Source organism: Triturus cristatus, chromosome 5_2, assembly GCF_964204655.1.
Source record: "Triturus cristatus chromosome 5_2, aTriCri1.1, whole genome shotgun sequence".
Lineage (NCBI taxonomy): Eukaryota > Metazoa > Chordata > Amphibia > Caudata > Salamandridae > Triturus > Triturus cristatus.
In genome coordinates this window covers 138,985,439-138,999,162 of record NC_140588.1, presented here as the reverse complement: position 1 = coordinate 138,999,162, position 13,724 = coordinate 138,985,439, and the positions used below count along the sequence as shown (strand labels likewise).

Sequence of the window (13,724 nt, the reverse complement as noted above, 5' to 3'; positions counted from 1 at the left end):
ATCTATTGTAGCATACATCTTGAGTAATGGTGTTTCACAACACCTAAAAATACAAGTTCGCGTATGAAGGCAAACTGGAAGCAGTCATGCCAGTTCCTCCACTTGACATGCCTTTCCTGCTTTGGTGGACTTAGAACGATTGCAAGAGACTCCAGCCAAGGGAAACATTCAAGGTTTTCTGAAAACAAGTGTTTAAAAAGTAGCAATTCAGCAGATAACACAAATGTTTTAAGCCTGGAGCTCTTAAAGCTGTTTTTAGGAGGGCAGAAGTTTGATTTAAAGTACTCCTTACACCTAGTCCCACTGATACCAACTGGCTAAGAGCATGTTTCTCTAACCCCGTTCATTGCTGTTGCGAGACCTCCACAATTGGAGCTATCCTAAGTATACCTTTGGTTCAAACATTTTGCCTCCAAGACCTTTCACCGCTTGCTATCAGCTGAGCAGCAAACTGTTATTTGATCAATACTATGCATATGTGATTGCACTGGGCATCTCCTTCCCTTAACGCCAACCACTTCCATAAATTTTTTTTTTTTTTTTTATTTTTTTTTTTTTGAAACCGTTTATTACAAAATTAAAAAAATATACAAAGATGGGCCTACAACCTTCAGGCCGGCCGCTAGCAAGCAAAAGGAGCATGTGATACAAACAATAGCGCGCATGCCGCGGCAAAGGGAAATGCACAGGAGTTAGAAGCGGTGGCAGCCACGCCATCCGGACCCCACATAACGGTTTCATTTTAATATAAATAACAACAAAAAACAAATCCACAAGGTAACCCACAATCGGAAACAGCAGCATGTGCTCCCCTAGAGGGGGGACCCTACCAATCCATAGGAGTATCAAGGGGGGGAAAAGGTCAAGACGGGGATTAGGTGGACTCAGTGCCCGGAACCGGGGAGATAAACTGCCTAAGGGGACGGGGCCGGTGACGGATCGGGCAGTAACGGCGGGGTACAGATTCCCCCGCGGTCACTTCCATAAATTTAATGAAGATCATGCCCTCTGACCTTAGGTCACAGAACCCAGTCGACTATTTTAAGAGTCTGATCAAATGCCTCGGTTAAGATATCTTGAAGCCTCTGTAATTTCTACAGAGAGGTAGGAAGTAATGTTTTACTATTGTTTCCATTAGTTTCTGTCATCCGCACATGATCTTTCATATTCGTTGGATGCAGGGTGTGACTTGGGTCTTGAGACCCCTGGAGAACACAGACTCTTCTATCTTCACTGAACACCACTCCACGTTTTCCTCTCATTGCACGACCATGCCCAAAATGTGCAAATCCTGTTACGATCTTGGTTAACCATTGGGCAATGTCACCCCTTTGTGTGTCAGTGTGCTCATTTCTCAACTTGAGCATATGTCTGTTTTTCAAGACACTGTCTTGCCTTCTCGGTCTTCTGAGTTCAGAGGAACCATTCCGAGTTCTCCCAAACACCCTTCCACGACCACATTGGCAAGTACTCCTTAAGGCCCCGTGTGTCATTAAGTTTCCTAACCATAGATTGACCGTATGTATTGTCTCCTTGTTTGAAAGTCCTGTCTGTTCCCTCGTGGATCGGGGTGACCTGTTGCTTAACCCATGAGAGGGCCTGTACTCTCCTAATCAATGGGTTTACATCAGTTAGCAGGGTTTGCAGAGTTTGTAACTCTTCTATTTATACTCTGCATCTCATTGTGGCACTAATTACTCTGTGCCACAGATCAAATTTAGATTTTCATAAATTACATCTAACATAAAATTCTTCAGGCTGAGATTTCTGCAGGGCTTATGCTGACTCCAGAAGTAGCTCATCCTTACCACCGTTTTAATGCAAGTGTCTCAGTTTTTATGGTCTGGCTTGGCAGCGCAGCTGTTGCCAGACAATTACGTGAGTATCACCAGGAGAGGGCCTTGGCTCCCCACACATGGGGGGAGAAAGGAGTACATGTTTAGGCAGAAGATGTGTGCTCCACAAAATAGTGTTTGCTTCCACACATCTATGATAATTTTGTTTATTTATCCAGCTGTCTGACCATGAGCTTTCAGAGGCACATACTTGGCAATGTAATGCTATTGAAGTGTCTTAGATAACTAGATAATTTATGGCGTTTCTCTCTGGCAGCAGCACAGATGGAAAGAGGGCAGTCATTAACGTACATGGATTTTTAGGTCTGGCTTGACAGAGTATACATAAGATCCACCTATTTGCTTTGTCTTCTGTTTGTTTTCTATACGTCTTGGACAGTACCTTTTAATATATTTTCCAGAAATCCAAAACTATATTACCTGCAAATTACTCTGTGCTCTTAGTCATTACCATTATGACTGCTCTAATTAGTCACTCCCTAGATTATGTGAACTACACATTGATTTGAGTATAGCTTCACTTCATTTTTTCCACAGAGCTACAGTGCGCCCCAGTCTCTTTGCCTTCTGTTATACTTACCCAGCATCAAATTATAGTAATATTGAGCTCAGGAATTCTGGGCGAGAAATTAATGTATCCACCAATCAAAGACAACAGTTACTAGTGTTACCAGGGGTATAAATGCATTAGACAAGTAGTCCATCTGCCTTCAATCAGCACAACATAATTTTCTATGGCCTGTCGCAAAGTAATGAGTTTCTGTTTTGGCCTGTTGCCACACTAATGCCTCCGACTTACATATCCGGTGTGTGACGTAGCTTTCATTAAGCTCAACTCTGGCTTTGCTGGAAAGGGTCATGGGAAATATTGGAGTCGCCTAAACATAATGACACCGATTTGATGCCATTTTCTGCTCCGTTTTAACTAATACATTATTTAAATTTGCTTGCTCTTTACCACAAAACAGAGAGCTATCATCCACATGTTCCAGTGGTCGGTAACTCCGTATTGGATACATCCCCTTTTCCACGTGTTCTGATGTCTGTGGGGGATACTATTGCAGTAGCCTCATTGTATTGTATTCTACTGCAGCATTTATATAGTGCTTCATACACCTGATAGGACCAAAAAGAGCTTCAGTTTGCATCAGGCTCCTGGCACCCCTTTGAAGTGCATGGTTCATAGTGTTGGACGTAGATTTGCCTATAGATTAGTTGTTTGGTGATACTTATAGATATCTTTCAAACATGATGCAGTGAATGTCTCTGAAATTAACTTTTTTGCATTTTTATAAACCTGGACAAACTATTGTAAAAATAAGTATTGCCATACACTGTGAAGAAAACCAGTCAGGCGGGAGCACCAAGCATGTACTAGACCTCTCCAAAAAACACCAATATGAAACTTATATGAAATGCTAAACAGTGCAAGAAACCCAGACGTGTGTTGGCATACGTGTCACAAGGCTTAAGCTGATAAGGAAACAATAAAGGTTTATCTACCAACCAATCCCCTTAACCCCCCCCCCCTCTACTTAGCCATACTGAGTCCATGCCTGCTTGTGGAGCAAACCTAGTGGGTGAGATCTCCCCACATCCAGGAGCAATCATAGCTGTCAACATACATCCTATACAAGTGGGTAAGGAAAGTCCTACATTTGAGAGTCTAGAGTGTGTAACACATGGATATGTGAAGTCCTTCAGGGATTATGTTATAAAGTACATTTAGAAGAGACCAAGACCCAATCCATGGACGCACTGTTAAATAAAGTGGGTATATACTATGTCATGTAGACCCAGGAACAGAAGAGGCACAACCCCGGGAAGCACTGTTAAATGACTAGGTTCGTTAAGATTACACAGTTCAGTTGTACTTCCTGAAACATTGTTGATGCAAGAATTCTGGCTTGTGGTACCCCTCAGGACGTTCTGGAAAAGTGAAACTACCCTTTGAGGGTGTTTGCATTGTCATGTGCTAGTTTCCCTGATTCCAGGCCAGTGGTCACTTCCTTTTACTGTTGCAGAGATATCAACTGTAAAGTGTTACATATTGTCATTTTGAGGCTAACCTTACTGTTGAACCTGCCAACTTGACACTGTATAGTGTAGTTGCAAGGTGTTCAATGTATGTCTACTCTTTACTGATGTGTTTGTCAATTTGATGTGTAGATATTCTGCCTACTGACATCTGCAGGATGTAGGATACTCCTGTTGGGAGTTATGGATGTTTTAAATTATATAGGCATTCCCATACTGCCATCCTAGACAGGGGGCATTGGAGCTGTGTGTGCTGAACGTCAGAAGGGTGAAGATCGGTGGCTCAGTAATCCAGATGGTAACATAAGCAAAATAGGATACTGCAGAAATAGTGAAATTTCACCAAATGAGTGAGAACACTTTAAACAGTAATCAAAGTGTTGAGGGGGGGCAGTGCAGGTTTTTACAGGCGGAAAGTGTGCCTAGTGCTGTAAATATATAACTTGTGAGTGAGGCAAGAAGTCAATACCACATTCAAAATGAGAATTTTGAGCAGAAATTACACAACCTTTCCCAAATTTCTCCTACTCCACCTAGGCTGAAGGTTACCCGCCATCCCTTTTCATGCTCCCAAAGAAGGGCAAGTCCAAGACCGGTCCTGGTTCAAACACTAGCTAGACCAATACCCTTCGTAGGCAAGGCTGAAAACTAAGTGCTTTATAGTTTGCTGTCTTGACACTGTTGCCAGTTTTATAGTTTTACCTTTCCAAGCAAGCATAATGCCTGTGCTGATTAGTTTACATGAGGAGGCATTCTGTAGTTAACTTCCTTTAATGGGGTAAAGTTGCTCTCAGAAAGTCAGTTATTGAGCTCACCCTGTCACTGCTGTGGGTGTCGTGTTCCTGTTTCGTTCCAAAACTACAAGACCCCAGCTTCTTATCTCCTTTATTTCTTGCTGCTACTCTGATTTTCTAATTGCAAACCTAACTGTCTTTTCGCAGTACAACGCTAAACAATTGGTCAAAAAGCTGGCAGCCTTCCATGTCCTCTTCCCTTTGACCTGCCAGCCAGTGTAGTTTTTACACTTCGCATTGCATCACTGTCTTACTGCTCCAACAGTGCTGTGCCCAGGTTGTTTCTTCCAGCCAATCCTGGTCCCAGTTTTTAATAGGCCACACCCACTCTGATGTCTGCTCTTTCCACTTGTCCAAACACCGAGAGGGGAAAAATCCCAGCAGAGCATCCTTTTGGGTCACAAACAGCATTTATATAGATAAAGTAGCAGCAGGTTAAGAGACAAAGTGCGGTGTGTTTGAAACTGATATTTTTTTATCTTCATAAGCATGACTTCTTATTAGGGGTAGTATTTTCCTCGACCACTAGTTCACCTTTGTTACGTAGATGATTAACTCCAACAATGTCTGCTCTATTTTGTACACATACAGACGGTTCTAAGTGCTTTGGCAAGATGAAGCAAATGAATATAGCACAGAATCCTAGGCATCTTTTGAGTTAAGACGAAGACGCCCAGTTAGAAGATCTGGCAGGTACCAAGAATTTAGTTAAAAACCCGATAATGCTCAAGTTTGACCGAAGAAAAAGGGTAGGAATTTAAAACTTTTTAATTTTAAATTTCAGATTACACAACCAGTCAATGCCCTGAAGAGAAAACCCCAAGAATAATATTGGGGATCGAAACGAGTCAGCACCATCACCATGTGGGAACATATAAATTCATTAAATACTAATCTAGATGGAGTGGGTAGATAATCTCTAACCTCTGGGGTCATAACACGGGTTCCCAGTGGGCAGCAGTTTTGAAACAGAATTCACTAATTGCAAGATGTGTTTCCATTATTGCTGCTGCATTCGTTTAAAATTGATGACTGGTCTTTTCAAATTAGAAATTTTATGATTTCTTATGGATTTGTACTGTCCTTGTATGTATTTCAAAAACATTTTCAACATAATGTGAATGTGAATGTTTGTTTATGCTCCATAAAAAAGTGTTTTCACTGCTTTTTTAACAACAACAAATAAGTAAAAAAACATAAATGACCAAAGAATAATAAAAAAATCACAGACCAATATATTCAATGTTTGGTCTTAGTCTGTTTAAATAAAAAACAGTGTGTACGTTGACAACTTTGTAGTTTTGATTTGATGGGCCTTATCTAGTTGTCTGTACCAGGTCTATTCCCCCTTTCTTGAGTGTTCTATCAGATGAGAACACAGGGCACATTCCAGCGTTATCATTTCCTGTCTCTTGCCAATGCTAATTACTTTATCTGACTGCTGCTCACATGTACTCTGAATATAACTTCACGATGGTGCTGCATCTGTGCAACCCTAAATGTGTCATTCCTTCTTTCTCTCCTTCCTTCCTTTACTTTCGTATCTTCCTTTTTATCTTTTTTCCCTTTTTTTCATTTGTTTTTCTTTCCTTCTATCTTTCCATCTTTAATTCTTTCTGGCCTTATATCCTTTTTTAATTATTTCCTTGTTTCTTTCTTTCCATATTTCCTTCCTTTTTTCTTTCTTTACTTTTCATTCCTTGTTTTTCTTTCTTGCTTCCTGTGCTTTCCTTTCATTCCTTTTTTCTTTCTTGTTTCTTTTTTTTCTACTACTTTCTTAGCCACCAATGCAGACCGATTGCCTTTTGTAAGTCTGTGTTAGCCAAGAACTTTTAGATTTTTACCTATAGGTGTTTTAAGCCAGACTTTGTCCATTGGTCTGTGGTTCTATCATTCACTTTTTTCTCATGCCCACTGCAGCATGTATCAAAATGCAATGAGTCAGCCCACTTCAGTCATTGGCAGACTTCACTATGAATTAAGGCTTGCTGCCCTTTCACAAAGTACACATTAACACACAAAGTAGTTCCCTTTAGTGCAAGGGAGTACTTTGGCAGTATGTTCTTTGTTGAGATCAAAACAACACTTTTGCCCTCAGCCAATGTTATGTTTAGCTTGACGAGGGCCTGTTTGCTTCCTGAACAATAAAGTTTCGCAAAAACCATGACAAAACAATAATTGGCAAACGGCTAATGGCTTTGGCTTTGCCACTGCTTGCTTCAACTTGCAGTTTAGACCATAAATAGTGTAGAAATACTGACTGACACCAGAATTTACAAAATTAATATATACTCCTTGTGTTAAGAATGTGAAACTAGAGAGTATTATCTCTATTTGAGTTAACGCCCTTACACCTGTAGATCAATTAGACATTCAGATAATTAGATATAGAGCACTCTCCTTTCCACTTACTTTTTATTCTGTTTTTCTGCTAACAAATGCCTATTTCCATTTGTCTGACATTGTGTTGCGTGCTTTGTGCACTGTATAACGGTGGCATCAAGCTCTTAAAATGGGAAGTCACTGGCTTCAGGAAATGTAACCTATTTTCTTTTTTCTTTGTAGGGTTGATAAAGACCGAAGTGGAGTGATAGAAGAAAATGAACTCCAGCAGGCGCTGTCTAATGGTAGGTCTTGTTTAAGATGTTAGCATTTTAGGTGGGAATTCTGCCTAGCTCCTACACTTTCACTGGTTACAGTACTACTGCTGGTATGTTATGCTCCCAAATCATAGCTACAAAGTGGCTCCATGATGTGAAGGACTCCTTAAGCCACTCTCACATGTTAGCAAATGAAGTGTTACATTCTGGGACACTAAGTTTTACTTTAACCTTTGCAAGTACGGACTCAAAAATCCCAGCAAGCTAAGCGTTGTTCGCCCAAAAAAAGGAGGGGCTCTCAGAAGTGGACACTCAATGCATGTTTATTTGTGAAACAAAAAAGTATGAGAAGGCTTGTGGAACAAGACTAAGCAATGCTGTAGTTAACATTTTAGAACACTTGAGTATTTAGCTTAAAGAAAAAGAAGGTAGTTTGTCAACCAGTTAGGAGATAAATGCTCAAATAAACCATGTTGTAGTTTTGTGTGCAAAAGTGTTGATTCTTCTTTTTAGTTTGCATTTGTTTTACTTCTGGAGCGGAGTGGCATCTCCCCTTGACACCAAAGACCTAATTGTCAATCCATAATTGTAATCTGTTTTTATCCATACGGAGACTGAAAGAGGTGGCGGTTGGGGGTATCTGATGTTCACCAGCTCGAACAGAGAGATGTCTTAATAGATTCATCGGACATCTTTTATAGTTATGGGTACCATCCGAGCCTAGTAACTTATGCTGTAAAGTACGTTTTTCGGCATTTTAACTGTGTTTAAATGGGAGCGAGGCATCTACATCACAATTATCTAACTATTGGTGGTGGGTGCTAAAGCACTGTATGCACTGCAAGGCGATTTATGGTTGGTTTTACGTGGTTAACGTTCTTCTTTCTCTCAGTAATTTCGATAACACTTACTTGTATCTCAGTTGGCCTTTGTGGTTGGGCTGTTGGATTCTACAAGCCACCCTTTGTGCTGCTCCAAATTTTACAATGAGGCCAATGTTTTGAAAGGTTCTGCAGCAGCCATCCGTTGTATATTTTCGATGTGTGTGTGTGTTTCCATAGCCAGTAAGGGTGGTATGTTGAGCACAAGATTTCTGTTGCTTTGGAGTTGTTCTTGTAGATAAAATGTATGAAGTGTTATTGCTTGGAGATCTTTTGTAGAAGAAGGGTAGCCATAAAAAGTTACTATCAACGGTGATCAAATAAACTACATCCAGATAAACTACATCCATCAGTATATCGGATAAACCATATCCTATAGACATTTGGTAGTAATAGTTGAAAAACAAGTATTGTAGTGATGGGGCAAGTGAGACCTTGCCAAGCCTGACCACACGTTAAAGTGATTCCTGTGTTGTGCCGTTGTTTATAATTGATTAAGAAAAATAGTTTGTTTTCTGGGCTAATTTCTCACCAAAAGAAAATTACATTTTGGTAAAAGACACATTCTAAACTGGAATCATCTCAGATTTGCCCTTTGAATTTGTATTTAAAGTGCGACAAGTAACATTGCATTTCAGTAATTCTAATGCCGGTAATGGTAGTGCCTGATTGTAAGACTTTACTGAACTACTTCAGTTGAACGAGGCACTTCCTTAACTGACACAAGCACAGTTTAACATTGTATTGTATTGTATTGTATATCGATTTGTATAGCGCGATTGCTGCCCCACGGGCGTCCAAGCGCTAGGTATGTAGACAGGGCTGGGCGGTGCAGTAGAAGTTTAGGACTCGTTGGACCTGGCAAACAGAAGGGTCTTCAATTGTTTGCGAAAGGAGAGCAAGTTAGGGTTGGACCGGAGTTGTAGAGGAAGTGAGTTCCATAGTTTTGAGGCGTTCAGGGTGAACATCCTGCCTCCAGTTCTAGCTCTCTTAACTTTCGGCACCACGGCCAAGAAAGCCTCCGTGGAGCGAAGATTTCTGCTTGGGTGGTAGCGGGTGACTAGGTTGTCATTTATTGCTGGACCTGTTTTCCAGAAGGCTCGATGTGAAATACACAATGCCTTAAAAGCCACTCTCTGCTTCACCGGCAGCCAGTGTGGACTTTTTAGTCCAAGTCTGGCTGACTGCGTACGTGGGATCTTAAGCAGGGTACGGGCTGCGCAGTTCTGCACCACCTGTAGCTTCCGTAGGGTCATCTCAGGGGCTCCCACGTAGAGAGCGTTATTAAAATCCAGCCGGGACTGTATCAGGCCTTGTACTGCCACCTGTTTGGCCTCCATTGGTAAAAGGGGCAAAACTTTCCTGAGTGTTCTGAGCAGGCCGAAGCATGTGGCAGATAGCTTAGTGGCCTGGGGGGTAAATGTAAGACTTTTGTCCAACCAAATTCCCAGGCTCTTTACACTTTCTTTGGGGGGAGGGGGAGTGCCCAGCCAGGAAGGCCATAAGGAGATAAATGGCACTGGCGACACTGGGCCCAGGAGCATAAGCTCAGTTTTATCCCCGTTGAGCTTTAAGGAGGAAGCTGTCATCCACCCTTTAACCTCCTCTAGACATTTCCTCAGGCCTAGCGGGGTTTGCCTGTTGCCCTCCTGCGTCAATGAAACCACTAGCTGGGTATCGTCCGCGTATGATATGATCTTAATACCGTGCGATTCGACGACCCCAGCCAGTGGTCTCATGTATATGTTGAACAACGCAGGGCTCAAGGAGGAGCCCTGCGGAACCCCACAACTCAGTGATTTGCTGACTGACACTGTGTCCCCGTCAAAGATCTGGAAAGATCTGTTAGTCAGGAAAGAATCAAACCACCTCAGTGCATTGCCTGTTACCCCGATGTTGAGGAGACGGTTCAGTAAGGTGGTGTAACTGACCGTGTCGAAGGCTGCACTTAGGTCAAGGAGGATCACTGCCACTGATCCTCCTTGATCCAGTATCCTCCGTGACTCTTCGGTGACTGCCAACAGCGCAGTTTCAGTTCCGTGCTTGGGTCTAAAGCCTGTCTGGGTCGTGTCTAATAGCAGGTTGTTCTCAAGGAACTGAATTAGCTGGGTATTTATGTGTTTTTCCAAGATCTTACTTGCCCAAGGGAGCAATGAGATTGGGCGATAACTGGCGTGATCTTCTGGGTCAAGATTCGGTTTTTTTTAACAGTGCCCGTACCATGGCTCTTTTCCATACAGTGGGCACTATGCAAGATGAGATGGAGGAATTTAATAGATCCAAGATTACGGGCAGAGTGGTTTGACTTGCCCGCAACATGATCTCCGGTGGAGCTGGGTCAAGTGGAGAGCCAGATTTGACTTGCCAAGCCAGTTTATTCAAGGTGTCGAGGTCTAGAGGTGGGAAATGTTCAAGAGTTGGTTGGTCTGGGAGAGTGGAGTGTCTCGAGAGTGTTTGCTCAGCTCCTCCAGAATTTGAGGCTACTGTCGGAAAAGAAGAATAAATCTGGGAAACTTTATTATCGAAGAATTCCGCTAGCTCGTTGCACTGATCTTGCGTTTTTGGCAGGGGTATGGCTGTGTTTAATCTAGTGCATTTTTTTACCAAGTGAAAGATTTCCTTGGGTTTGGATTTAGCTTCCATAATTTTATCTGCGAAGTAAGCAGCCTGGGCCGTCCTTACCTCATCTCTATAGGCCTTGATTGCCTCTCTATATTGAAGCTTTTTTCCGGGTAGGAAATCTAGGCGCCACGCTCTCTCTCGTTTCCTACAGAGGCGTTTTTTCTCCCTTAAGGTGTCTGAGAACCAGGGAGCTGATTTATGCAGCCTCTTTGATGTAAATCTCCGACAAGGGAGAATAGTCTCCAATGAGTTTGTGATCCAACCCTCATAATCCTTATTCGCCAAGTTGGGGTCCGTGCAGAGGGATGGGCGGGTGGAATCTAAGTTGCTGCACCACACCTCCATGGGAAGTTTAGGCCAGTTCCTCTTAGCTTTCACTTGGGGGGCAGGCGGGGGGGATTTACGAGTGAACCAGGTCAGCGGGACTAAGAAGTGATCGGACCAGGGAAGGGGAGTGGGTTGGCCCACCATCAGCTCAGTACAGTTGCTAAAGATCGGGTCAAGTAAATTGCCCTTTTCATGGGTAGGGGCTGTGACCTGCTGGATTAACTGTAAGGCTGCCAGATCATCTGTTAGTTCCATAGCAGTATGGTCTGTGGAAGTATTGAAATGGTAATTAAGATCTCCTAGCACTGTATAGTTATCTAAAGACATAGCTCGTTTAGCTATGATGTCTGGAAGAGATCTGTGGAACATTTTGGCCGGCTCTGGGGGACGGTATATTAGAGTGCCAGAGAAGGAGCTATTAGCAGTGAAGTCAATACTAAATGCTAAGCTCTCGCATTCGGGGATGGTTTCAGTTGTAGTGCGGCATTGGTACTGGTCTTTCAGTATAATAGCCAAACCTCCTCCTCTCCCCTCTGTCCGGTCCAGTCTGTGGATTTGAAAGCCAGAGGGTAAGGCTGAGATTATGTGTGGCTCTGATTGGGGGGTGAGCCATGTTTCCGTCAAAAAGACGGCGTCCGGCTTGCGCTCCTCTAGCAGTAGGGCGATTTGTGTGCTATGTCTCGGGAGTGACCTGCAATTTAGCAAATACATGCGGTACTCCTGCGTCGTGGCTAATACTGTGGTGTTATAGAAAGAGTGTTTACATCCAAGGCAATGGGGGGGAAGTTCAGCTGGTGAATAGATGTGTGCGCAGTGAACAGCCACCATAGCCCCTATGTTATGGATGTCTGATGAGCTATACGTCCTGACCTACGGTAAGTGGGGGCCAGGGATTGTGGCCCCTGGTCCCGGTTGGTCGTGGACGGGCGCAGACGGGCTTGCCTTTGGCGCGCCTTCGGCGCACCGCCGGCACGCCCGCTGCGCCCGTCCGCTGCGCTTCCGGAAACAGCACATCCTTATATATAGCAGATAGGGGAGCGTGGCCTAGGTGAGTGGGCGGTGCCCGGGGGTCACGGCGCTTCTCCTTCCACCCACTGCAGCGCCTGACTCGCCTGACTCGGCTTCCTGTTTAATCATACATTCACGTAAAGCGCATGACACTATCAACTTCTGAGGAGTTTCGTGCTGACCCTTGATGTTACCTTGTAAGCTTTAGTAATACCAAGCTGACTCTTAAAATAAAACTACGCACAAAGGGACTATATTGTGAACTGCTCTGTCTTTAGTCTGAAACCCCTTACTGACAACAAATGTAAAATGTGTGTCTTATACCTTTAAAAAAATGTTATACATAGATTTAAAGAAAGCATTTGTCACTCAAGTTATGTTATCCATCCCCTCCCTTCAGTCTGGTGCCTGATCCTGCTGGCGTCACACTGTGCAAACTAAGTTGAAGCCTAGGAAGGACCACAGGTTCTCTGTGCTGCCCTCCTGGTCGTAGAAAGCATCACCTCGAGATCCACCAACTTCTCACTCGTGTTGCTTCATAAAGTACCGAAAACATTTTTAGTAACTTTTCATGTCCATTGGTTCTCTCCTATTTGGTTACCTGTCCGCCAGGCACGGATGTGCGATTTCATTTTCAGAGAGCATGATACAAGTGATAAAATAAGTTTTAAAAACTTTGCTGGGGTTGGACCAGGACTTTCCATTATCATCTCCTTTCTTCTTCAAAGAATAGGCTTCATATTGTTGCTCTGGATGATGTTTTAATCTTGCTCGCTATGAGGCTTATAAGTATTCAAAAGTCACCGTGATAAATTACCTTTGGGGCTTTGCACATCTACTCTTTGGCCTGAGTAAATATTTCCTCAAATTGAGTTCTTCGCCTAACTAAGTTGGGGGTAAATGTGCAGACATTTGTGGATCTTCTCATCTACATAGTGAAAGCCTATAGCGAACAGTTCCATACAAATACCAAGAGCCACCGTGGTGAGTTATTTGTGTAAAGGAGTGCAAACCCAGAGGAGACCTCAAATGAATGTACTGTAAATATTTTTCAAACATGCCCTGAAACCAGCATTTGTTTATTAATATAAATTATTTACATGATAATAACCCATCCCCACCCACGTTTATTTTCAAAGATGGGGGGGGGTGGGGGGGGCGTATGTTAGTGAGCTAGATATGTTCTCGGGATCATTGTATTACGGTAAGGAGATTCAACTTTTTACCTGGCATCCCCCCCACCCCCGTAAAAAAAAAAAAAAAGAACATCGCCTTGAAAAGCTTGTTGAGGAGGCCCATCTGTAAACCAGACCAGAAGAAGTTTGCCTATGTTTTATTCCAAAATATGGTCAGTAAACAGTAGTTATCTGCAAGGTTATTTTCCCCAGCTGTTTTTTTAAACCAATGAAAGATTGTGACCTTAAAGCATGCGAATTTTTTTTTTTTTTTTTTTTAAATCAATGTAGTTTTAATTTTGTTTTTTTTACAGTGTAAGTTATTGGTATTTTCAGTGTTACACTTGTAAGTCATGACATATCGACGGATATGGAGTGTGTGTGTGTTTTTTTTCCTTCTTTTTCTTTCAGTGTATAGTAATGT

General features: G+C 42.7%; 1 protein-coding gene across 2 annotated transcripts in view; it reads left to right on the top strand.

Annotated features, from left to right (window-relative positions):
* PDCD6 (programmed cell death 6) overlaps positions 1 to 13,724 on the top strand; it is a 123,017-nt gene that overhangs the window by 58,746 nt on the left and 50,547 nt on the right. For both annotated transcript variants that reach the window (XM_085606912.1, XM_085606913.1), the window contains exon 2: positions 7,253 to 7,314. In XM_085606912.1, coding sequence (XP_085463038.1) covers positions 7,253 to 7,314 — 62 coding nt within the window. The remainder of the gene's footprint in view (positions 1 to 7,252; positions 7,315 to 13,724) is intronic.